This window comes from Phoenix dactylifera, chromosome 3, assembly GCF_051530095.1.
Source record: "Phoenix dactylifera cultivar Ajwa chromosome 3, Ajwa_hap1_PhDact_Kaust_v1.1, whole genome shotgun sequence".
NCBI classification, from domain to species: domain Eukaryota; kingdom Viridiplantae; phylum Streptophyta; class Magnoliopsida; order Arecales; family Arecaceae; genus Phoenix; species Phoenix dactylifera.
In genome coordinates this window covers 37,478,600-37,505,374 of record NC_143192.1, presented here as the reverse complement: position 1 = coordinate 37,505,374, position 26,775 = coordinate 37,478,600, and the positions used below count along the sequence as shown (strand labels likewise).

At 39.1% G+C, this 26,775-nt stretch overlaps 2 protein-coding genes across 4 annotated transcripts in view; both read right to left on the bottom strand.

Annotated features, from left to right (window-relative positions):
* The window catches only part of NODGS (nodulin/glutamine synthase-like protein), a 33,721-nt gene extending 22,460 nt beyond the window's left edge, over nucleotides 1–11,261 (bottom strand). Inside the window, exons 1-8 of one of the 2 annotated variants that reach the window (XM_088718222.2) lie at nucleotides 10,986–11,261; nucleotides 8,257–8,508; nucleotides 5,388–5,454; nucleotides 5,145–5,261; nucleotides 4,926–5,031; nucleotides 3,869–4,025; nucleotides 3,697–3,792; nucleotides 1,117–1,165 (exon numbers count right to left, since the gene is read on the bottom strand). In XM_088718222.2, coding sequence (XP_088574348.2) covers nucleotides 1,117–1,165; nucleotides 3,697–3,792; nucleotides 3,869–4,025; nucleotides 4,926–5,031; nucleotides 5,145–5,261; nucleotides 5,388–5,454; nucleotides 8,257–8,508; nucleotides 10,986–11,150 — 1,009 coding nt within the window. In that variant the 5' untranslated portion in view covers nucleotides 11,151–11,261. Of the gene's footprint in view, nucleotides 1–1,116; nucleotides 1,166–3,696; nucleotides 3,793–3,868; nucleotides 4,026–4,925; nucleotides 5,032–5,144; nucleotides 5,262–5,387; nucleotides 5,492–8,256; nucleotides 8,509–10,985 lie in introns of those variants that run through there. The other variant, XM_088718223.2, reaches the window with a different exon arrangement.
* An 8,226-nt stretch (nucleotides 11,262–19,487) lies between these two features.
* Nucleotides 19,488–26,252, bottom strand: LOC103706099 (uncharacterized). 2 transcript variants are annotated; one of them, XM_088718221.2, is made up of 2 exons: nucleotides 23,902–25,907; nucleotides 19,488–19,631 (listed from the first exon to the last, which is right to left on the bottom strand). In XM_088718221.2, the coding sequence occupies exon 1, from the start codon at nucleotides 25,749–25,751 to the stop codon at nucleotides 23,922–23,924; it is 1,830 nt and encodes a 609-aa protein (XP_088574347.1). In that variant the 5' UTR covers nucleotides 25,752–25,907; the 3' UTR covers nucleotides 19,488–19,631; nucleotides 23,902–23,921. The 2 variants fall into 2 exon arrangements, with proteins under 2 accessions (XP_088574347.1, XP_088574346.1); XM_088718220.2 differs by lacking the exon at nucleotides 19,488–19,631 and adding an exon at nucleotides 23,438–23,665 and having other exon boundaries at nucleotides 23,902–26,252.
* Nucleotides 26,253–26,775: the final 523 nt, after the last annotated feature.

Here is a 26,775-nt window from a genome sequence, read left to right as displayed (position 1 = left end):
CATGCAACCAATGGCCTAAAGTACTAGAACAATATTAAGTACTCCAGAATCTAGATTATCTAAACTTTAAAACAACAAAGAACTGAGGAGGCTCCAGTAAGAAGTATTTTGGTTTGTGTTAAAGGTCGTCAGAAAAGAAGCGGAAGAACTACAACATAGATGGAGATTGTGAGGTAGGATATGGATAAACGTGATATACCATCATTTATGGCCCTAAACATGGTCAGCCGTACCGGCCGGTACGGGCCGGTACGTATCGGTTCGGCCTGGGACCGGTACCGGATCAGCGTGAAATCCGGTACCGGTAATTTATTGTTGAAGAACCGGTACGGGACCGGTACGGACCGGTCCGATACGCCGACCGGTACCGGTACGGCGGACCTTGGCCCTAAATAGGAATATTTGGTGAATGAGGATCCATAAAGCCAACCCCAAATAATTGGTAAAAAGCTAGATAGTTATGGTAAGTTTCTTTATTAAATAAGCCGCACTAGAATATTTAAAGTAAATCATGAACCTCCTAGGTTCCCGCATAACATCCCACCATATCACATGCTAAAATAGAATTTGTTGTTATTCTTATAGACCCTCTTATAACCAGTTATGACAAGGTATATAAGTAATATAACTTCTTAAAGCTATTTGAAGGTCCATCTCAGTCATTTAAGGAAATTTTTTGAAGCCCTGCAGATCTTGAGCCAATAGATCAAATTGATTGCTAAAACAGTCAAGAATACATAGAAGAGCAAACAAACCAGATAGAAGGATGTCTATTAACTGAACAGCATAATAAAACTAAAACCTAAAAACCAACCAGAGAATTAAGACTAGCTTATCAACAGATAGCATGTATTGACCGTAATGCCTTTTCCTAGTGCGATATCAAGATGCTGTTGTTCTAAAGGATATTTTTTTGTCTGCAAAAGATACAATATATTAACTTACTACTTTGATATGTCTCTAGGAAACATGAGCATTTAGAATAATAATGTGTCTTATTGTTATTTTTATATGCACGATAACAGTTGTAGGATTTAAGTTATGCAAAAATCAATATCAGATTAAACAACAAATACGACAGCCTTGAAAGAATAACTAACAATCTTTGAAACATACCTAGATAGAAAGTTTCAGGGAATGCATAGCCATCAGTGCTGAACATCACCTGTAAGCCATATTGTCATTAGAAAGAAAAACTTGCAAGAATAACAAACAACGGCAGACCTCTGTCCACACAAAAAGAGTCATATTCAGTAGAAGAAGCAAATGTGATGACTGAAACGGAGATGCATCACTGGTTTCTAGTTGAATTCAAATGTGTGTAATAGGTTTTGTGCTACAAACACACAAATACAAGATCTGCGCCATAATTATATTTTTGAAATTGATTGATCATAAATTTCAAAATGTCTTGGCATATCAAAGTAACTTTGCACTGGAATCCTAAAGATAAAGAGCCAATTTTATTTTGAGGCTGACCTATGTGGTCACTATGGTATTATTATTTTTAACGACACAAATGCAATTTTCAAGAACACACGGCAGGCGTATGGATAATTTTCCATTAAACTTAGGTTGAATGGAGGCTAATAGAGATGTATAATGTCCATCATATTTGGCCAGCAAAGTGCCATATCATATACTAGTGGATCAATTGTTCCGCAAATGTTGTTACACAATATGGGTTAAATGATTCAAGTTAGGGGGAGGAATCCATTGCAAGCATTGGTTACAACATTTGTTAATAAAGCTTTTAAGTGCCCATACCAAACCCCATACCATTTTTCCATCAATATAGTATAGTACCACACAATATCGATACCGATGATATACACCAAAACTACCATATTGCAAAAAATTGGAAAACCATCGGTACCAACCAGTGCGACTGGTATAGAGCAGTATGGCCGGTACAATACTGATACAGCTATTAGGGATAGTAATTTGCTCCACCCATCGGATACCCAACCCAATCTGACCTGAATGGGATGGGTTTTACCCAAAGTGCAAGGCAGGTCCGGATAATGGTCTATTGATTATACGCAAGGTTCGCCGTCTCGGTACTAGACCCCGTACCAGTGTCACACTAGTATAGTGTTGGTATGGTATGGTACGGTACGAAATTTGTTTTGGCGTATCGAGTATCGGTACGCCATCGGTACTGATACCGAACCGGTACGGTACGTCCGATTCAGGCCGGTACGGCATACCATAATTATGCCTAACCCATTGCCATCACTAACAGCTATTTTAACATCCCAGTACCGATACCAGTACTAATTTCATGCTGGAATAGTACGGTACTGGTCGTATCATCTCGTTTTAGTAGTTTTTGAATCTATAGTGTTGATTATATAAAAGGTCAATGGAAGCAAAAGTTCAAGAGTATGAAGTCCAAGTAGGTTTCATGCACAAAGGCCTTTGCTTAAATGTTTTAGAATGATGGAATTCAAGTTATCTCATTAAAACTACATTGTTCATGTTAAGAATTTTCTCTTAAAGAGATTATCCATAAGAAATCTTTCATGATCAAAATGTAGACATTATCAACCTTGCATGATGTAAAACCATCCAGGCACAACTAATACCCAGATTGTCCGCTATTTCTCATTAGTCTTAGTAATCCTAAGTTAACACTGTATCTAGCTATTGTCATGCCTTTAGAATCTAGTCGCTTAGGAATTTTGTTTAAGCTATGGATGGGCCAATGGGCCTAGCCCACCCAAAAAATATTTAGCCTGGTCCAACTTTATGTTTAAGTTTAACATTGGGCTAGGCAGGGACCAAGCATGGGCTCTGAGATACAGCTAGGCACTTAAAAAGTTGAGCCCAAGACAACCTACAACTGGCATATCTTGATAATTATGCAGCTCTGATTAGAGGAAGAGATTGCAAAACAGAAATTGCATAGTCCTAAACTTTAGGATGTTTTGGTTGCATTGTATAATATAATTCTTGACAATTAAATTTCAGTCAAGCAAAACAACTATCCAACTGGTCTCCTAGACATATTCATGCTTGTACCAAAAAAGACATATTCATGCTAGTGCCCAATTTATCTATCAGCAACCAAGAAGGCTGAAATCCTTGAAAAAGCATCCTCCTTTGCTAGTGTGCCACCGCAAAGCCTAGGAAATCAAGTTGTTGTACCGACTACCAAATGCTTATATTCAATCTCCTTAATAAGAACTAGTTTGAAGCAATTATCTCTATCATATCATCTCTTATGAGAACAATATCATCTACAGAAACTATATGCATAACCAAACGGTAAGACATCCAATTGACATATTGACTGTGATGCATGTCTTTTTCCCCCCAAATCCAAAAATCCAGCAGTGCACTACTGAATTTGTCAAAGTAAACAAGGAGGGATACTGGAGGCATAATAAGAAATTGTGGAATGCACAAAAGACATGCACCTCTTGCTAAAGCAAAGCCTGAAGTTTGACCAAGATAACTTAAGACAGATTTAAGTTACAAGTGTATTGTAATTGAAAAAGGTATGAGAAAAATGGATGTGTAGATTAGTCGTTGATTGCATACATGGATCTGATGTTGAACAAAGCATTAATAGCTAAAAAAAAAATTTAAGCAACATGTTTTGAAGCAAATGCCTAAAATCTAATTTAGCATCCAATCAATAAAAAAAATATGTAAATAAAAAAATAGCTTAGAAAAAGAAGATAACTTCACCTTCTTCATAGGTGCTAGCTCTAGAAGTTCTTTGACAGAAGAAATCATCCCTTGAACGCTAAGCTTTGGCACAGCCAGTCCAAAATCAAGGTAGACCTATGTACAAAGACATTAAATAACTTGTAAAAATCAAATTCAAGTTATGACAAAGTGCACATGTGAAAGATCAAACCTGGGAGTATACTGAAGCAAGATATGATGCTTCCTTCGAGAATGGATAAGATGCATGTAGAAGAACAATCCGAGATTTAGAAAATCTCTTATCCTCAAGAACTTTACGTAGATGCAATGGGTTGGCCAGCCTCAAATCCAAGTCCTTATCTCCAAAACTGAAATTTAAAGAAAAGTTAGACTGGTTTGCTTCTCGTAATCAGATGCAATAGCTATAGCTTGTCTGCTAATCTGCTTGGGCAAAAGAATAAGAAAAATGTAATGGCCAATACTTTTCAGCAAGGTTGGAGGAACCAGTACCGGCACCATAGCGGTTTTCCGGCGGCACGACTCAATACGGGCCGTGCCGAGCCTGTACCGAGAGGGCACAGCACCGTAGGAGAGAGGAAAAGAGAAAGAGAGAGCAGTAGAGGGAGGGCCGGAGGAGGGTGGCGGACACCGGCAGAGAGCCGGCGGAGGCCGCAGCAAGCGAGGCCACGGCTGATTCTCCTATTTCGAACCCGCGGCCTCGCCTGCCGCATCCTCCGCCAGCCTCCCCGTGGCCTTCGCAGCCCCCTATGGCTTCCGTCAGCCTCCGCCGGCCCTTTGCCAGTGTCCGCCACCCTCCTTCAGCCCTCCCTCCCCCACTCGCTCTCTCTTTCCTTCTCCGGCTCCTGCAACGGGTCTTGTTTCCGTTGCCGGAACCATACCGGTGAGCCGTTGGAATCGTACCGGTGAGCCACCGGTACAGCAAAGAACAGTCGGAACCGCCCGATTCGGGACGGTTCCACCGACCTTGCTTTTTAGACTAAATTCCTACCCTAAACAAGATGAATTGATCTATAAATATTAATTGAAAGGAAAGAACTCCAGAAGTTTGAAAAATTGCTTTAGATTGCCCTGACAAATTAAATCTTCAAATTACCCAATTTGCATAAAGTTAGAAGGAACATATATCTTTAAATGTAAATACAAAGTTTGCATATCCCTGTGACTAGCAGATGTGTAATTGAACCAAACAATCATTATGTACTAAGAAAGAAGTTCTTAAATGAGAAAGCTTCGGATGAGTCCATTACCCTGTATGAACTTGCATAGGTAAGTCAAAGGATACAGCCACTTCCAAACTACGTGTAAATAAATAATCAATAAATCTCTTATTCTTGATGCGAACAGGTCTGCCAGCTGAAAAGAATATTTAACAGAAGCATCATCTTCAGCCCATAAAAATAAAAAAAAAAGAAGTTCAGGGCATTTAAACAAGTCCTGCATCTTACACACCCTCTCTCTGCACTTACCATTTAAGTCTTCAAGAAAACCTTCCTCAGCAGCTATCTTAGTAACTTCTGTATCAATTAGTAAACCACTTCTGTAAGCAGCTATGCTTTTCATGGCAACAATGTCATCAGCAACTGTAGCAGTTGTACTAAGGAAATGCATTGAAACATTTTCTTTGTGGGGGTTCGAACCAAGAAATTTTGCTTAGTTGTATAATTGAATCGGTAGAACAAATGAAACATCATTGAACTGTAAAGGATATGATTTCATCTTTGTAAGGAAAATTTCAGTAAATGAATCCACAGTCCATTTTGATGTGCTGAACTTCTTCTGAAATGTAAGCATTTTTAAAAACCAAGACAATTTACTGTAACATTGATCAGATAAGCAAATTATATCAGAAAATGAATTTTAAAAAATGCATTAAAAGCATATCCAAAAATGATAATAACATGAAACTACTCTGGAAAACTGTTGCTATCTGATGCTCCCAACATTTCATTAAACTCAACTAACCATTGCTTAATAGTGAGTAATAAATTTTTTTAAAGTTTTATCTTTATTTCTTGCATGAGCGAGAGATCAGCTATGATTGAATCTCTTTTCAAAGTGTAATACATCAAATGCTAATGAGAATATCATAGCTGTCGGAACTAATGTTTTTGAAACTATGTAATTCAAGAACTTCTCAAACTTAGTGGCCATAGGACTCCTTTCAAGATAGTGTTATAAATCATTTAGAACTTTTGAATGATAGGGCTTTCACAGAATGGTTTTCACTTCTCAGTCATGACTCTTCTCAGAAACACTTACTCGTATATGGAAGACTTGGCAACTCTGTTATCTTTCTTGTTTTCTTTGTTAGATTTTTTGCTAATGGATGTACCTTTCCCAAATAAGTTATTTTGATTGTGTGAGTCCGAAAATCTAGCAGATGCCATTATCCATTGAGCATATCCCTGTGATTTCAATAAAATGGGACACTGTCTTTTACATTAAGATCCACAAAATACATTTTGCCCTCTCCCTCTCTCTCACATGCACACACAAATGAAACTCCTTCTAGAAAGATTCTAAACAGAGATTAAAGACTTGTTTCATCTCTCCATCATCAGCTTTCAGAGACTCTAGGCAAGTTGAGGCTGTATGTTTGAAGCTGGGCTGCTGCTTACTTGGATCTTAGGAGAAGAGGATTGATGCAAATTCTATACACCTGGAGAGACTGCAAGGACATCATTATAGATGTTCCTCTACTATCTAAGTTATTACCGTGTCATCTTATTTAACTATAATTCATTTTTGTTTAGGTAAATGCATTTAACTCTTAAAATTGTAACAATTTTAACTTTAGCATAAATGCATCTTGTGAGAAGATAGCTTGCTTTATTATTCAACAAAACCTGGGACCTATGGCTTTGCAAATAGCACTCGTTTAAAGCCAAACTTTATTTCAAATTAACAGGACAGTCGAAAAATTGAATCCTGCTTTTGGAAAAAAAGCCTAAAAGCTTTAAGCCTCAATAACATCTTAAAGCAGGCAATCAAGGAGAAGCTAGTAGACAAAGAGATGCTTAGTCCATTATTTATTTTCTAATAGCAACTAGATAATAGCCTTCACTATTACTAAAAAAGTCAGCAGTTGTTACACTGATTACAAGTGGTCACAGCAGTCTACATGTAAAACCAAAACATGTGACGAGTAGCAGAAAATGCCCAAATATATGAAGTTATGGAAATTGTTGAGGTACATGAGAGCAATGCTTATGACACCATTGGGACCACCAGGAAACAAGTGCACAAGTAGCTAGTCTTTTATGTTGTTATTCCATATATTTAGCCATATTTTCAGTGGTTTTCCTGCTGCATTTAATATATTTCTATAGGCATCTCCAGCATGTTTCCATGTTTCTAGGAAAGTAGATTGGATTCATTTTCTACTAGAAGTTCCTGAGAAAACTTTTGTTTCCTAGAGGAACATGCTTGAAGATAACAATGACTAAACAGACACATGCCCTCACACCAAATGTGCATACAATACAAACATCAGCCTGAGAATCACAGCATCTTTACCAATTGCAATAAACATATAATTACCAAAAGAGTTTAAATCAACGATCTCTATATCTGTAGCAAGGATAAAAATGGTAGCTTGCCAGTACAGTAAGGGTTGACATGATACATCGCCGTGCCAGCACATGGTATACTGCTGGAGGTGAGATAAGCAGTTGTACCATATTGTTGGTACAGAGCCATATAAAGCCACAGTACGATACCTATACCTTATCGATATGGTACTATACATCCAATACCGGGCAGTAGGAGTTGGTACATCGAACCTTGATCTAAATCCCAGTACCAGTGCTCATGCTAAACAGCACAGAGTCAATGCACCGCAAGGATGGCACTGAGACTAACTATGGCTGGCCAGAACAACCAATATAAATAACTAAACAAGAATTAAAAGAAAAAAATAAAATAAATCATTGAATTGGAGTTTCTAGAACCCAAGCCATTCCAAGTATCGGGATGCAACAATCACAGTCCTTCCTGCCGGGTATGGACAAAGATGACCTGATCAGGTGAGACTCAGGTCTCAGTTGCATCTCAGGACCTGATCTCTCTCAGGCCTGAATGTGGTACCACAGGGATGGACAGGGTTCTTAATCCTTATACTAGATAGGACAACCTGAGGCATACTAGATGTGGTAAACTTTAAACAAATATATTAATTTTATAAAAACAGCAAGTTAAAAAGAAAATGCAATTTAGCATTTCTTTTTTAAGTTATCTAGGTAGAATTATAATAGATTAGCTTGTGCAAATTGCAGAAAGTAATAACAAAGAATTTGTTTCTATAAAGAAAAAGAACTTCAATAGAAGCATCAGATAATTATACTTAAAACAGTTTGCCATTATAAAGTTTGTCTTCGTTACAAGAACTCATTTAGATTGTAGATGATTAATCAATCATATTATAAAAGCAGCAGAGCTAAATAAACTTGATTAGAAAGGTACACAGCAACTTAATCGACAGTAAAGAAATATATTATATGCATGACAACATAAAAATGAGCATGCAAACTGATTCTAGAAGGAAACATCAAAGGGGAAAAACAAAGATGAAGAGTTCACATCATTAAGAATTGTTTCAGCCAAGTGTTCAATTCTCAATATTCTGCCAACTGCAGGAGCAAAAGATTTGTGCCATTGCCAGTCATGCATTTTGTCAAACTGAATGCCATCATCAATAAAGACTGCAGATATCTTGGCTGCTTCAAAGCATTTTGAGCTGATTGAATGCAATCCAGCAGACTTCCTGTGGTTTTCCACTGCATTCAAGGATGCCTCGCAATTGTAAAGTCCAGCAATATCCCTCAAGCTCCTCTGCAGCATGTATCAATTACTATGTATCATAACAGTATGGAACAATTAGTATGTTAGATCGAATGCTTGTTAACTGAAGAACCTTATCAGAATAAATCTATTTATTGACTGAAGAATTAAAATGTTCATTACAGATAAGCAGGCAATGCTACTGAAAGGATATGCAGCATGTTTTTTTCAAATGTCAATGCCTACACAACCATCAGCTGCAATTGGAGGCAAATTTAGACCCCCCAAAGATTAGTCAAATTTATATGAGTTTAGCCCCTAAAACTTTAGATCTAGCAAAGCTATGGATCAAGACACTAGCCTACCACATGCACTTTTATTCAGGATATATCTCCAAACACTCCACATCAAATGAAACGATACCAAGATATTAGACATCAATTTCCATTACAGGAGAAGCAAGAGCTAGCTCCAACTTAGGAAAGTGATACATCTCCAAACACTCCACATGGGTCATCTCCAACTATAAGTAGGGCTAAAAATGGTCTCTGGTCAGCCGAAGGCCTGTTGTGCCAAGTTGCCTTTCAGTATGTCGTGCAAGGTGGTGCTCCATTGTCGGCGGCCTAATGGCGACCCCTCCTACGCACATGCCGGGGCCGGAAGGCTCCATGTGTTGGGGAAGGGCGTGTCCTGTCACGCGGTTGCAACCGTGTCGGACCATGAGCTAGGCTCGAGGCAATTTGAACTTGCACCTGCAAATAGAGTCAAAGGAATTCATGCTGGACACGGGTTGATGCTTGGCCTGGCCTGAAGCCCGTACTCATAACCAGACCCAAACATGGCCTGAGAAAAATCCCACCCTCTCTCACTCCTCAGTCCCCCTGGCTCAAGTACTCTCTCCTCCGCACCAATCTCCTGCTACCCTCTCCGCTCTTTCTACCCATCCATCTTTTCTCCACTCGGTCCCTCTCCCCTCCCTGCTCTCTCTTTTCCCTCTCTAGGCTAGCCTGATCGGGTTTCAAGATGAGGTTGGCGTCGGGCTAGAATCACGATTGTGCCAGAAGTTTGAAAAAAAAAAGAATAAATTACAAAATCTCTATAAGATTAGAGGTAAATGGCACTTAGATCCAACACTTTAACCATAGCTTAATAGAACATTAGTCAAATCGTTAACCTTAAATGGAATTTAAATAATACGACAAAAATTTTTTTAAAATAACCAAAATAATCTTAAGTGACATAGCATTCACTCAACGTCAACAATATAAAAAAACATGTGTATCTTCCTTCCCACTCAAGGGCAATTTCGACTGTTGCATGAGATAAACGGTTACAATAAGGTCGTTAATTTAACCGGATGTAAGTCCAGGTTTTACAAACTATTAGGTGTAAATATAATAAATACAGACCTCGGGGGGTTTTCTGTACTCAAAAAAAGTTCACAGCCCAGCCCAACCCAAATCCTAAATTTTTTGGACCGGGGGCAGGCTGCATAGAAACCCAACCCCGTCCTATTCCAGCCCTAGTTATAAGGGTAATTCTCATGACTTCTCCATATCTAAGCCTTTATAACGTGAGATTTGGTGGCGGCTGTCTTTATCTAAGCCCTAGTTATAAGGAAGCGCCTCAAACGCCTGTCTTCCGTTCGCGCTGCTGCTGTGCTCCAGACCGTTTGATAGAAAAGCCGAACTTGGCGAGGTCTAACATGCTCCGATGGAACAGCAGAAGCAGAACGATTCACCCGAAGGCGGGATGCTCCCCAACGTTTCTTAGACGGTGGACCAGCGACGGCAAGAAAGGTCCGCCCTCGGGAGCTCGGACCGTCCAAAAACGATGGACCTCCTCGACCAGCCTTATCTTCGAGAGTGAATTTTCCGTACCAACATCCGAATGGTGGCCGAGAAATAGATCGGACAGTCCAAATGAGGGCTCAAGAATATTGCGGCGGCCCTTCATCAGATGAGCTCCTTCAAGTTCTGTCGTCCTCGGAGGCTCCCTCATCGATCCAGGACGCTCAGAAGGCGAGGCGGCTGCGACTGCGAGATCAGTGATCTGGACAGTCTGATCCGAGAACTTCGGCTTGAGATAAGTTAGGACTTAGCTGCGTCTCGTTTCCCCACGAGCAAGCGTATCAGACAGCCAGCCCACGCTCTCTTCCAAGCCGACCCGGAAAGGGAAGGAGGCAAAAGAGAAGGAAAAGGGATAAAGGCTGGTGAAGGCCCTTCTTTCGCCGAATTATTCAAACAACTTTCACCGGTCGCGGATGAGATAATTTCTCTCCCCTTTTCAACATATGTTTGGCATCAGATTTGTGGGGTGGATGGGAGAAGAAGAAGAAGAGAGAAGATAAAAATGTCCATCTGGTGAAAAGAAAAGAACAAGAGAGAGAAGAAGAAGAAGAAGGCAATTTGGCGGGTTTTATAATATTCCTTTCTTTTTCTTTTCCCGTTAATACTCCTACAACAGTATTATCTGCGATTGACGTTTCCAAAAAAGAAAAAGAAAAGATGAAAAGAAAGAGAGAGAACCTTGAAGGAGAGGGTATCGGGGGCGAGGGAGAGGGCGGCTCCTTCGGCCTCGGAGAAGCATCGGAGAAAAGGGAAGGAGGAGTCGAGAGCCACCAGATTGTGAGCGTGCGCGTCCACCGCCGCCACCGTCTCCGCCGCCACCCTCAGCTCTCTATACTTCTCCATCGATCGGCTTCTCTCTCAATCTCCCACTGGTCTGCCGTCGGGCGGTTGGGAAGCAAGACTGCTTCGGGCCTGGTGGTAACAAAATAAGCGCGCTTGACGCCGGAGTCTAGGATTTCGGCTATTATTGACCAACACGAGCGGTTATTACAGCTGTGACTCCTTATTATTTGAGAGAAATTTAGTATAGCCGTTATTTTCCTTCTATTTTTGCTATTTTAAATTATTTAACCAAAACCAGATCAAATAATAATATTATTTTTAAGCTGATAAAATCAAACTATATTATTAAACGTTTATATGTGAAAATGTTATGATATAACTTATATTGTCTTATGATTTAATATATGATATACTAATCTCTTTTTTGAGAAAGATATTATTATAGACTTTCCAAAACTGATTTAGTAATATCATAGACATACAAAACGTATGTTTTTGTCAAGTAATATTAAATTTGCTTTCTTTAATGTATTCCATCCAAGATTTATAGTGCATTTTTTATTTGATTCCTGTAGATGCATTATCCAATACCCAAGCTCCAAACTTTTAGTTGCTAAACAGTGATACAGCCACTAGGATAAAACCCCAATTCACTTAACATAATATAGTTAAGTGAAGTATTAGTTTTGTATTTAATGCCGAGTTTTTGTTAATGTGTATATGTTTTTCGTGTTGGTATTCAATAGAATTTTTAGATTCGAAACATTAATTTTTTAAAAAATATTTGAATATCCTAAAATCCAATGAATGCCAATTAAATCACTGAATTGATATGGATGCCTATAAGCTGATTTTTTGTTAAAAAAAAGAGAATTGACCAAAATTGATTGCATTTGGCTTTCTTTGGACCCAAATCAAGCACACCTCTGCTACTCAGCAAATTAGAATGGCAATTTTATCACTGTAGTCTCCATTGAGACCACTATTGGCCGCTATGATGTTGCTACCTATCAAATTCTATCTTTACTATGATTTTTTGAGACTAAAATAACAATAATTTCAGCAATAGTTATTATCACATTAGAAGTTCTAGTCACTAGTAGAAAAATAACAAAGTTATTTGATCAAATTGCTCCATCAAATAATCTTTTAATTTTTTGACCTAATAAAAATACATTTTACCTTGAAACAAAAAATTTAATTTTAGAATATAATCTTATTTACAAATATCATAATTCTTGTTATTTATATATTTACCACAATAGAAAAATATTAAAATAATAATTCCTATAGGGAGAATTCCCTTATGATTTTATAATAGAATTTATTGTTGTAAAATAAAATGAAACCTTCATTTCAAAAACTAATATTTTAAGTGAATTATGAATTCTATCTTTGTAACAATTACTAGCCGACTGTGGTCACCTTAGATGTGTTGATGGCATGCACATGCATTTGATAACCAACCTCGTGAAATTGATTTCTAGTTGTAAGCATGACATGAAATCGATGCTTGATCATAGACTAGAAACCTTATACGAGATTGGTGCTCATCACAAACTAGAATTGTGACATGTAATTTATGCCTAGTCACAAGGCATAAGCATCACAAGAGATTAATGCCAGTCATGGGGCATAAGCATGAACGAGACAAAGTTATCAAAAGTTCTTCTATATTTTGAATTGTAAACTTAGGTGTTTTGAAACTTAGTGGAATTGTATACTCTTAGTTGATTTTTTTTAAGGCTTTGCATATTTCATTGGATTAACCTTCAACGAATATACAACCGTATCGCATATCTAATTCGAATGGTTCGGATTGGTATGTGAAAAAAAAAGTGAGATTCTCATTAATTGTCCATTTCAATACCAAAAAGTTAGTTGTATCTGGGACCTTTTGTATCATAATCAAAGCCAAGCATAAGGATAGTGGTAACTTGCTGCCAACTATGTGTACGTTGGGTCTCTCTCCCTATCTTCCAAAGACCTGCTATCCATCATTAGATCCATTAAGAACCACTTGTTTACTGGCTGAGAGATGAGGTGTCTCAATCCTGGACCAAAAGCGAGTGATATAGCCCATTAAAGATGTAAAAGGACCGGATCGAGAGCTCCTGAGTTTGACTCGAGTTCAAGCTTAAGGCTCGATTGTTATCGAGCTCGAACGATTTGAATAATTTTTTAAAACGAGCATATATATTTTTAATAATATTATATTTTATTTAAAATATATTATTAATTTAATAATTTAAAATATAATATTATGTTATATTTTATTTTAACTATATTTTTTAATTATTATTAAGGTTCGAATTTGAGCTTAAATTAAAGCTCGTGTATGGTCCGATTGATATTTAAGGTGGGCAGAATCAATCTCAAATATATTTTTTTTTGAGTCGAATTTGAGCTAGAATATTAAAGTTGAACCGATCTCGAGTCAAATTTTAGATCTAAAAATTTTGAATTGGGTCGAGCTCGAATCTCTAGCTTCTAATTATCTATTTTCATTGTATTAGATTAAGATGACTCCAGGCTTCCATAATCATCTCTTTTTCTAATTTTTTATTCTAAATATCAATTCATAAGAATTTATCAACTTGTACTTTCTTGGTCCTTACAATAAATTAAAAAATATTATTAAGAAAAGGAATCAAAATGTTATTTTTGGTGGACCATCTAACCCAAATCTTATCCCATCCAAAGGAGCATACAACAAAATTTTTGTTACATCGTTTTAGACGGGCCATTGTACAATTCTTGAATGGTGGGGTAGCCTCTACCCACTGTTTTTATATACATTTCAGGACCTTGGACTAGACCGAGCCCTGCGCGAGGTCCAAAACCAATCCATTTCCAGCTCACATGGTGGAAATAAATGGCCTCGCCCTCTCTCGATGCACCACATGATGTGGATCATCTGACAGAGCCTGTCGCATTTGTATGGGCCCCACTCACGATCTTTCTCCAATCGACATAAAACATTAAAAAAAGTGTGGGGCCATCTCCAGCTCACAAAGTACTACCAGAGTGACTGGCTACATAAGCAGCCATCCAGTCCGCAACCCCATTAGCTTCACGGAAAATATGTTTGGTCTAAACGGCCCTCCCATCCCTCACTATTACCCAAATATTTCGCAGTAAGAGGTGGACACAACCATTACCCCTAGGGCCTCCCGGATCCAACTGATGACCGTGGCCGAGTCCCCCTCCAAGATGATAGAACTAGCCTGTAAAATACACCAACCGTGACGAAGGCCCGCCCACACGACCCTCAGCTCCGCAACCGGAACCAATATATCGAAGAGTTGACTGCCTCCTGCAGCCACGACCCTAGCAGATGGGTCCCGAATAACAAAACCCGCGCTCCTCCTCTCGTATCTTCGTCCAAGACATACCCATCGAAGTTGACCTTGAGGAAACTCTGGAGTGAGAGCTCTCAGATGAAAAATACCGTACGAGATACTGCCGAAGCAAAATGGGAACCCCAGATGTTTCGAGCTATCAAGGTCTCTTCGTCAGATATGGTGTGACTGAGCTCTGCCACCTGCACATGGGCACTCTGTAATACAAATCTTGGCGACATACGGCGTTCGCCAAAGGTTCGAGCGTTTCTAACCAGCCAGATATGGTAGGACGTGCAAATCGCTTGAGCCGCCTCCTAGCGAAGCAGTGGGGACTCCGAACATCGGCACATAGCCTGTAAAAAACTGGTCCCTTCGGTCCCGAACCTTCTACAAGATCCCTGGCAGTCGCCAAGTCACCCTATCCCATGTGCACTGAAACAAGGCATGGTCCATCGTCTCGTCTACACCACAATCCCCACATACCAAGGGAATCCTCAATCCTCGTCAACTAAGTACTGCTCTCGTCGGAAGGGGGTTCCGGACCACTTTTCAAAGGAATAGTGCTACCCTCGGGTGGAGTCCCAAGCATCAGATCCAGGCGTATCTGGCCCAGGCTCATATTGCCGTCTGAGAATGCGGGAGAGGTCGCCCACCCTGACGCTGGTCCTAGTGGAGGTGCTCCAAACCCGCACGTCTGGACCTACACACATAGGTAATGGGAGGGAACATACCCTCTTCGCCAGATGCCCTCCAAAAAGCTGGACCAGCGTAGTCAGGTAATGGAGAATCTCCCTTTCCACCCTACCGTTATGGACATTAGAGGCAAATTTTTTTTTCTAAAAACAAAAATATTATATATATGTACGGATATAGTTAAAAAAATAAAAAATAATACATCACGGAGCATACTGGGCATCTCCGCCTCTCTCGTCCAGAGAATAGTTGATCTTTTCCCACGACATTAACTATTAAATTATGCAATTGCCGCTTCAAGAGCTCTACGGATCGATAAAAGGAGAACCGACATCGCGGAAGAGGACGATGCATCCTTCCATGCCAAAAAGAGATCAAGAGGCAATGTCCAAAAGAAGGTTCAACGGTCAAATACCGACCACTAGGACTGACATATGACTGCCATTATTTCCTCAATCTATTTACATTTTTTATAAAAAATAGCATAATTATTTTTATAATGGCTATAATTTTTCTCTGCAATAGAAAATAAGGGATAATAATAATAATAATAAGAGTAAAATTTGACGAAAATAGCTATTGGCATAATACAATATAATCTACATTTTGGCTTAGTGCTTCTAGATAGAAATTTACATTATAAATATATAGGTCTATTCTCAAAGCAGTAAAATTATTAAGGCCCCATTTGGAAGAGCTGTTGGCAGTAAAGATTTTGAAAGTAGAGTTTTCAAAAGTAGAATTTTTATAAAAAAACTTTTTGCTGCTTAGTAATTACATTTCTAAATTGTTGTGGCACTTTAACATGTTTTTAGTAAACAAACTAAAAAAGTACTTTTAGTATAATAAAATGACCATAAAGAATATTGCATAGTATTGTACAATAGAGTATAATAAAATATAATATACATTAGTACATAAATATATAATATAGTATAATATTATTATAATATAATATAATGTTATCATAATATAGTAATATAATATTGTATACTATAGCATAATAATTTAATATAATATTAAATTATTTAGCATAACATATCAATGTAATATGATATAATGTAATATAATATTATATTTATAGTAGAATACAATAATAAAAATATAAAATATTATAATTATTAGCATAAAATAATTTTTCATAATATAACATAATATTAAATTATTTAACATAACATATTAATGTATTATGATATAATATAATATAATATTATATTTATAGTATAATACAATAATAAAGGTATAAAATATTATAATTATTAGTGTAAATTAATTTTTCATCCTCCTGTAGATTTTTAGAATTATAAAGGGACATTTTGTCTACTTGTTTTATTTTATTATAGATATTTTGGTAAAAATAACAGCTTCTCGACGAGACTTAAAAGTGTTTTTCCGTAAAGCTCCAAAATGAAACTTCTTCGAAAAAGCTGTTTTTAGCTTTCTGAAAAAGCTAAAACAGCTTCTCAAAATTTTTACCAAACATTCCTATTTTATCTAAAAGTACTTTTGAATGGCCAGAAAGTACTTTTTGGCCTTCTAAAAATTCCTCCAAACGGGGCTTAAATCAAACTACCACAGACGTCGTCTGGGAGCCATTAGAATGGAATAGTGTCTAAATTTCCTAACATGGGCACGTGAATAAAATAAGCTTTAAAATTCTAAATTTCCTAACAACAAACCAATGACAAAATCCATATTGCAGTTGAAGTATTATGGTTGCCTACATGTATGCATCAACCGACCAAATATAATGTAGCATGAACACATAGATCCATCACTTCGTTCAGCTGCATTCTTCATTCTTGTCCAGGTTTATTTAAGAATATCCTTCTTACCAGGCAGAAGTCCCACTTTTCCCAAGTTTTATTTGTCTTTCTTTTCCCTCTTTATTTTTAAAGAAGTATGATGTATGATTATTTAATAGGTATCCGTAGTCCCACATGTATAGCATAAGAAATACTTTCTCTTTGAGAAGGCCTTAAAAAAGCGTGGCACTATGTCGCACCATGATCCTTTCATTTAATTAAAAAAATGATGAAAGCTACTTTAAATTTTATAAATTCTCCTATTTACTTTTTAATGCAGTCTACTTGTTACAATCAACAAGGAACTTTTCACAATATTTCGTTCTATCGTTCATCAGAAAATTTTATTAAAAAATTACAAACCGAAGTTTGATGTGGTAGAAAGAGTTGTCAATCTGCAATAGATATAAGAGGATTTATTATTGTCTCACATTAACCGTCATGTATTTGGTTATAAAAGAGAAATCTCTTGGAAGCTAAAAGCTAAACGCACAGGATATGATTCAAATGGCACTAGGGATTGAGACGGAGGAGAGGCTACTGACCTGTAATAAGCAGCCAAAAGATAAGGCCTATTAATCCTCTTGCTTTTCCATTGCCGAAGGGATGGAGGTGACCCTTTGATAGGATAGTATGATCTTCCACGGGCTTTAATTGTATCAGGTGAAAAACAATTAAATCAAGTATTTTATCAAGCAATTTGCCGTATAATGCGTGCTGATGTGATATCTTCCAGGAACGTCCTTGGCATATATGGATCAACCTCCTCCAATCATAACATTTTGTTTATAAATATATGCTTTGTTGGTTTCTCCTAATCTCATGCCTTCGATAAGACAAGGCATTAAAATAACAGAAGATTCCATAACAAAGCTCGGTACACAAACCAAAATGGTGATTGTTGTTATCTTAGGAAGTCAGCCATCACTGATTCCCTCATCTAACTCAAACTACAAGATACTATAAAATTCAGTGCATAAGCACCTGCCAGCTGATCTACAAAGTTACTCCTATTGAAAGCTAAGATATTCAAAATGAGATGAATAGATGATGAAGCAAGATGGGAAGTTCAAAGATTGTCGAAAAATATTTTACAGCCAAATTTGTTGGTTGTTGATATTGACCTCAACTAATATGCCTCGAATTCGGTAACATTTGGGAAATTTTATTCAGAATTCTGCCACAAATTCACTATGTGATCAATACGTAGATATAATTATTCAAATAAGAAAACCTTTAACGAAGAGATACAAATACCTATACATGGTTTATCCCAATTAAACAATCACAACCAATAACAAAGTCTACGCCTCATCAATGTTAGCTTTGATTGATTAGGTGGATGAACGTTGAAGAACGCACCACATGCAAAGTATTTTATCTGACTTCAGATGAAATAAGGAATAGGTCGTTAAAAGAATAATGAAGCAAAACAATTACCTTTTAACTTCCACAGCTATTATACTGCATACACAAACACAAACGCAACAAAATATACCTGTGGTCCACCAAACCTGCATCACCATTTTTGTCCTGCTTGTCTAGTTTTCAAGTCATGCCAAGTGTCTTCATCTCCACATACCTAATCTAGAGTCATGGAGAATGAAATGGTGCTTTCTGGTGATCAGACCATTAGACAACTGCTTCAGCAAGCAGCATTCTCTATAATTGGCAGACATTCGAATCATTTTTGTATATGGTCAGTAATTGAATCCCTCACATAACAATCAAAAGGAACAGGTTATATACCTACAATTGTCAACCTCAAGTCACACGTCTTATGTGGAAAGTTCCTCTTATAAAAGATCAATTTTTCGAACTTCAACCGACATCAGTGCCTCCATGGGTAGAACCTGAATGAATGGATTTGCATCTTCCCTAATTGAATCAACACTTCCCAAATCCTCTCATGATCACATCATTGCACAGCAGACTTGCAGCAATCACCCTACGCAATCATTAATCAACCATTCAAATTTCATAAATACAGCTTGGGATATAACATCCTTCTTAGGAAGGGATACTGAGTATCTAATTCAATCCAGTGCGCGCTTGAGCTGTCAAGAGAGCTTCACATATATCAACCGATTGCCTCCAAGCGGCCAGAAACTTTATCTACCTATGGTGCTGGACCATCTATGGAAATCTCTACAGAATCTCACTGTTCCAGCTGCTTTCCAAGTGCTTCCCCTGTCTAAACTTCTTTTGTCTGCCCCATGTTCATGCTCTTGCACACAAATCTTCCCCAAAACCACTCCTGACTCCGTTTAACAAGGTTTGTCTTGCTCTAATTTTGCCTTTGGATTTGATCTTAGCATTTCGTATTAATGATTAAGTCATTCATTCAGTAGATCTAAGACATGATAGGTTACCGAAAAAAATATCTAAGATCCGATCATGATAGTTGATGTGCTAGGATTCTTGAAAAACAAAGCTAGATGCTACAGGGCAATTTTTATTTTTCTCCTCTTGATTTCCATTTCATTTTCGCTTCCTTCTCTCTGCAGAAAAAACTTAAATGTTCTAAACAATCATTGTTGGTGTTGGACAGCATGTCACAGAGAATAAGCACTATGTTCTTCCATTCACACTTCTCAGTTACATGCAGGTGGGTCTATATACCTACCTTCGAGATAATCTATCACAGAGTCCAGCATTTACCACTTGAAGATAGCCATTTGCCCCCAAAGAATCACCAACTGAATAAAAACCTGATATCAGACAACTATGTCTAGAACAGTATGCAGAACTGCAATCTTTTCCAAGCAAAAGTTAAAGCATCAGAAAAAGTAACTTTGTAGTCTCTCATGGATAAAAAGTGGCGTTATTTGGACACCTGGTAAACAGCTATTGGATTGTATTCATATGAATCGTACATATGACAAAAGATCCTTGCTGCAGATAATCTAATACACAGGAAGTAGCAAGTCGCACTAGAGTACATTCTTCAACATAAAGAACTAGAACTAGAAGACCCATATTCACTTTTCTCAAAAAAGCAATAAACCTATTCACCAAATTTTGGACATCAAAGGAAGATCAAGAAGTATGAAATTACAGTGGATAAAGTTGAGGAGAATTGAATAGACAAGAAAAAAAGAATGCCCTGAAATATAATGGCTAGAGGAATGTGTGCTTTTTTTTTGGTACAAGAGGAATGTGTGAAATTTAAGCAGAAGGAAAAACCCCGTATTCATTCCTAGTTATAAATAACATTAATCTTTTTTTCTTTCATTTTTAGTATCAACATTTTATTGCTCATGGGCAGGTTCTGCCACAGAAATATTATGCCAGAGGCCACACTGCAGCTTGCACTAAAGAGCAGATCTAAAGACTGATATACTGTTGACAGTGAAGATGCTGGGACCAAGATCTAAATTAGGGAGCAACATCTTGTTATAAAACAATAGTATAGGGTTCCTAATTACTAATTGAGCAAGTTCTAAGCAGGGTAAGGGAAAAATGATAGAGGCCATCTTAGCACCTTCTGCTAATGGATGTGAAACCAGCAGCTATTGAGACAAAATTTCAGGGTTTGAAGCAGGAAGTGACTGCTGCTTTTTGCATTGCTTTTTGGTGTTCAGAGCATTGTGCATTTCAGTAAATCATTCTCTTTTTTTCCCCTCCAGATTGGGGTCTTTGTGCTGTCATTTATAAAGGGATTTTAGGTGTGGCATTGGGTCAGCATAAGGGCAAAGCTGCACTAGCTTCTGCACTGGCATGAGATTCAATTGCGAAGGCTAGCTGGAACATACACCCTGATTGCACACATCTTCTGTTTTAAAACAGGGCACTAACAAGAAATAATAAAATCAGTTCATATGTTCAGGATGCAGAGACAAATGGTCATAATTCATAACTTGATGAAACAGGCAAAGTTTGCAGAAATAAAAAAATAAGGGTCTAGGATATTGAATCTCAAGGGAATAGATAGTCTTCATCAAAGAAATGGTGGTGGAGATTACGGAACAGATGCAAAGGCATAGGGACTGAGTTGATCAAAAGAACTGTAATGAGAGATCTGCTTCTGAAAAAGTCTTTGCCAATAGAAGAGAAGTCTTGAAAACATGATATATTTTCAAAAGAGGCACTTTGAAGAAACTAAACAATGATATATGCACTAAATTCTGCATCACCCAAGTGCTTATGAGATGTCACTCCTGCATATTTGTATATTAACGCATTTAAATTAGACAGGGGCTTGCCGGTTAAAATTACATATGTATTTGTCTCATCAATATCAGATTTAGGCCTCAAATACACTGACTATTAACAGAGTAGTAACAGCCCTTATGTGGAGTGGGAGGTTCCGAATTATACAGCTTTTTGAATTTGCATCATTTATGAAGAATTCGCAGCTTCAGTATCTTTAATGCAAGACAGAACATACAAGATTGCCACTAATGATGACACTACCTTTTGTCAAACAACTGTATAAATGGTCAAATGCATTTAAGGAAACATTCCTCATATGGATGAAAATTAAAAAAAAAAAAATCTCATCAATGATAGCTTATGAAAAAAAAGTCAAGTGATACCCAGGATTGTACTCACTGAGGACCTAACAAGCATACATCTATGTACTGTTTCTGTTGGGAATGTCATAGCCTCACTGGAAGTAAACTTTGATGATCAAGGGGAAACCTGGTCATACATTATTCCACTAAGAAATGCTAAGGATGAACAAGATCCCAGAAAGACCAGCCTGGACATCATAAAGGAAAGCAAAAATATTTTTTTAAAGAAAACTTCAACATTCCAGATTTAGATACAATAGATTTTACAAAAATGCAACAACAAATGTGGCACCAGAAAAAAGAAAGTAGGTGGGTTACTCTAGTCATACAGAAGGGCCAGAGATTAAGGTTTTAAGTTCTGAGCAAACAAATTGTTCCAGACTAAACTAACCTGTTTCAGCCAAAGCTAGCATGATACAGACCCTAGTTCTGGTGTTCCACTTTGTCTTGATTTAGTCAATTTCTGTATAAACATAAAGGATGTAAGCTAATGACTTCCCATGTGCAGTTAGTCTTCAATATTCTTTTATCCTATAAGAGAGTAATGAAATTGCTCATGGAGAAATAGTTCATAGAAGAAGTCCAAAATAAATGTGAGTGAGGGAGTGGATCTGGATGTGGGAATGGAGAAGTTGGCCTCTTCAAAAATTGAATAAAGAAATGTTCAGAAAGCAGATGTGGCGATGGGTTTCAGGAGAGACTCTGAAGTGGATGCACCATCCTAAATGGAAATTTCTTTCTATTAAGATCAAGTCTTTTAGGATATTTATCACAAGATCAAACTTGGATTTTATGAGTTTTCAAAAGAATTAGATTAACTTGGGTGTTAGACATCAAAAACTATAAGAAAACAAGTAAATAATTCCTCGATCATTTAGCCACATTAGTGGTTAAAACTACAGAGTTGCTTAAATCTCAAGAAAATTTCAAACTTGGGAAACAATTCCTTTTGGAAAACTGTTAAAAATACGATAATTCGTAAGTTTCTAATTTCAAAAAAAAAAAAAAACTGAAAATTGTGGATTTCATAAATTTTGCATTTACACATTTATGATTTTATTAAATGCCATGAGATATCTAAATATGGGGCAAGTATTTATAAATATCAAAAAAGTCACATTTCCAATTTCCCATATGGAAAAAGATGATGGTTATTTTTAATTTCAACATGACGGCATATGTTTGGCATATCAACCAGTTAGTTCTATTAATGATGCTATAAATTTTGTAGTGTCAGTTCTTAAATAATTCTCCGATATTACACAAGTACTTTTGCACAGCAATCATCGAAAATACATCTAAGCTGCTAAAACCATCGGACAAGCCAGAGTTTCGGGCATTGGACTCAGAATAAAACCAAATAGAGATATAGACAAAGTATGTCATGCTGATGTCAGAAGCATTGAAAGAGATTTTAGTACAAACATGTAAGCCTATGGCTGGAAACTGATTCAAGACTTGCAGCAAACTAGATGACTCGTCTAGATTTAAAACAATGCCAAAACTAAAGATAGCTAACAAAGTATTTCTAAGGCATAACAGCCTGACCTCACATACCAGTAACCTTTTTGATAATCTTCTCAGCTTCTACCACATTCGGGCAAAAAATTAACACTTATATCAGCATTTGCAGTAGAATATCAAGTGACTATTCTATAGCTGCAAAAACTAGAAAATGGATTGGGAATAGATTTAGCTTCCACTAGCAGAGAATAAGCTTTTCGTCCCAGAAAATGACAAGGAAAAAAGTGGACCAAACGAACATTTGGATAGAAAATCAGTTTTGGTGAACCATGTTAAATGATAAACAAAAATTGTCTTTTAAGAAGATCTATATAACCAATACTTGAATGGTTCAAAGCTAAACAAAATGACAAAATCCAACTTACTTTAAAGTAATTTAGACAATATCGATAAGCATTCAGAAGCTCCAAAACATCCAAAGTAAGGGAGCAAGTGAATAAAAACAGAACTCTGGAACTGACATGGAATCCAAAGCAGAAGGTTCCTGCAACTTATTCATTCGGACCTCAATTGTGGAAACAGAAAAGTGGATAAGATATTCACTACAACCAGATATGAAGGGAAGGCTACAAAAATATCTATCTTGGATTACAAATATGCTATCAAGTAACAGGCTTAAACATTTGTTACAACATAAGTAGAGCAGAAGTTCCATCACAATCAAGTAGAAGATTAGCCCAACACTTCAGCAGCTGCAACACCAACAAAAGAAATAGAGAGGCCACTCAATAACTAGTAATAACAATGCTGCTATTCTAAGCAATCTCACTAGAGTTCCTAGGCAACAGATATATAGCAATTCTAGTACTCGGAACACATGCCACAAACTAATACAGCAAGAATGAATTCCCCAAGGATGCTGAAGGGCTAGTGATAATTTAGAATTTAAAGCAATTATCTGTAGAAGCTCTCCAAAATTATAGCTTACCATCTAACTCCATCACAGGATCAGGAAGAAGCGGGACAAGTATTCACACCATCCTTGCAATCGTTGGTGAGATCATTGAAGGTCTCAAGCTGCTTCTTTCCCCTTAAGAACACCTCGGTGTCAACCTCCACCCTCATGTAGCCATCAAACTCCACTGGAGCCCCATTGTTCAACTCCTTAGTCTCTGAGTACCATTCACTGTTCTCATTCCACAAATCCTTGAAATCATCAAGGAAGCGAGTGGTGTACTTGTCCTTCAAGGGATCAAAGAATGAGGTATCGGGCTCATTGGTCGCAATATAAAGGGTCCTGCCATCCTCAATCTTATCCCGGAGGGTCGCAAGCAGTGCATCCGGAGAAGTGGCTCTATCAAGATTAGGCCAGAGTTCGGGGTTCTTCGCCTTTTCTCCTCTCACAATGTGAACTGAATCGAAGTCCCAACTCATCCTCGTGGCAATGGCTGAGACAATCTCCATCAGCCGGCGGGACTTCCAGATGAGGTGCCACGGCCGCTGGATCACCGACTCCGTCTCCCCCTCGCATACCCTGTACCCGTAGTTGTCCGGCTCGACATCCCCAAAACTCCTCATAATCAGGGTGTCCTTAACGTCGGCAAGCTTCATCGGCGTGACCTTGAAGTCATTGATAAAGCGGAGGGTCAGCCCATTCTTCTTCTCCCATTTCCCCCAGTCAGTCCAGAACTGGCGTCGGTCGATTACCGAGGCCGAGTCCCGGAGGTGCTCGAAGTCGAAGTAGAACCGGAAGTCCTTCCCTTCAGCGTCCTGCCCGGTCCCGGTGTACAGAGAGGAGAGGCAAATGGTGAGGTCCATGACAAGGGTCCGGTTCAGGTACTGAGCCTCGCCGAGAGCACAGAGGAAGCTCCAGAGGTAATGATTCATACTCTTGCACCGGTCGCCGCCGCCGGAGTAGATGAGGTACCGGCCGCTGCTGAACTTGGCCTCGGACTCGACCACCGGGAGGGAGTCGTTCACCGCCTCCCCTACCACCGGCACCACCTCCACCGCAGCTACCGATGCTTTCTCCGTCTTCTTCGGCGCGAAGTCCCCCGCGGGCGAGGCGCCAGCCTTGGAGCGGCGCTTCTTGCGGGCGTTGACGCCGGAGTGGAAGTCGCCGATCTTTTTGACGGAGACGGAGCAGTTGGCCGGATTGCGTGTGAGGTCGAAGCGGCGGTAGTCCTTGTAGAAGGTGGCGCGCTTGGCGTCCCTGGGGCGGAACCGCCAGGCCATGTCGCAGGCCGCGAAGGCAGCGGCGCCCTCGCCCGAGGGGGCAGCGGGTGCGGGGACAGGCTTGCCGAAGCGGTAGAAGTGGATGTCGGGGAAAGACTCGATGGCGTAGCGCATCATGAGGTGGAAGATCTCCGGATCGGAGCAGTCGATGGGGGCGGCGGAGTCGCAGTCGGTGGCGGCGGTGGAGTCGGTGGCGGCGGTGGAGTCGGTGGCGGCGGCGGTGGAGTCGGTGTTGGCAGCGGTGGAGTCGGCAGCGGTAACGGTGGCGGTGTTGGTAGTATTAGGAAGGTCGGAGAGGTGGATGAAGGCGGAGTCGGATTCTTGGAGTGAGACAGAGGAGGAGGAGGAGACGTTGAGGAAGTCTTCGCCGGTGCGGAGAACGGAGTCGTCGGAGCTGAAGGTGGCATTGGAGGTGGAGGTAAGGAAGGAGGTGAGATGGGAGGAGGACGGGTGGAGGAGTGGGTCGTCAGGCTGGTAAGTGGCAGCGATGAGGGTGAACACCAAAACGCCCAGAACGAAGAGGGCGAAGCAAAGGTTGCCACTGGCCCGGAGGGCGCCCGGACCCAGCTGCTCGGCCCTCAAGTTTAGCGTCCGGCCCAGCATCTCTCTACCGATGGGAGGAAACCAGGGAGAGAGGCAAGAAATGTGGAGGTGGGGGGGTGGTTTCAGTGCATTAGATCTGGATCTGGAGGGGAGGGGAGGACAGGGGAGGGGGCATGTCACGTGACTCACTGACACTGGGTGATTTTTATTATACGTGCTCTTGGGTGCATTGGATGCTCCTTGATTTATTTATGGGAAGCTGCTGTCTACTGTGACCGCCGGCTTCACATGGTATGAGAGAGAGAGAGAGAGAGAGAGAGAGAGATCACCCTCATGATTTCGGCATCGAGAGAGAGGGGGAGGAGGGGGATAGCGGGGTGTGGAGTTCGCTTCTTGGGTTAGCGTTTACCGCGTGGAGGCAGCTGTCTCCAACTTTGCGCGCTACGCTTGAGCGGAGCACCTCTCGCGTTCAATTGTACCGTTACTGCACGATGCCCGTTCAGGAGCGGAAAAATTTAGAGAAATGCGACGATGCATTCTAGGACTCCGTACTGCTAATGCGATGCTAGCTGTTCCTTAACTACCAATTTATATTAAAAGATGGCTACCTGGTTAATGGTTATTAGGCCTGCTCAAAAACCAGGGCCCGTCGGAACTGATGCATTTTGGGCAGGCCTGGATCTGATTTTTCAGCCTGATGGTCTGGGTCGGACCAGAATTGCAGTCAGTTTTTCAAATGGATTAGGCTCAGATTTATATTAACCCGACCCAAGCCCATTATTTAAATTAATAAATATCATATATATATATATAATATTTTTTTAATATTTTTATAATTTTATTGAATTACATTCCCAATCTACAATTCTTAAAATCGTGCCTCCTCCCTTCCGCCGCCATCTAAAAAGCTCGAAGTTCGGCCCAACATTTGAAGCTAACAAGTTCGAGCCCGCAAAATAAACCCCGAAGCCTGGGCCAAATCAGATTGGGCTAATTTGGGTTGTGTACGGGGTTGTGATGGCCTGCCCGATATTTTTTTGCACGAGTACCAGAGCAAACCTATGATTTTCAGTAAGTATGAGAA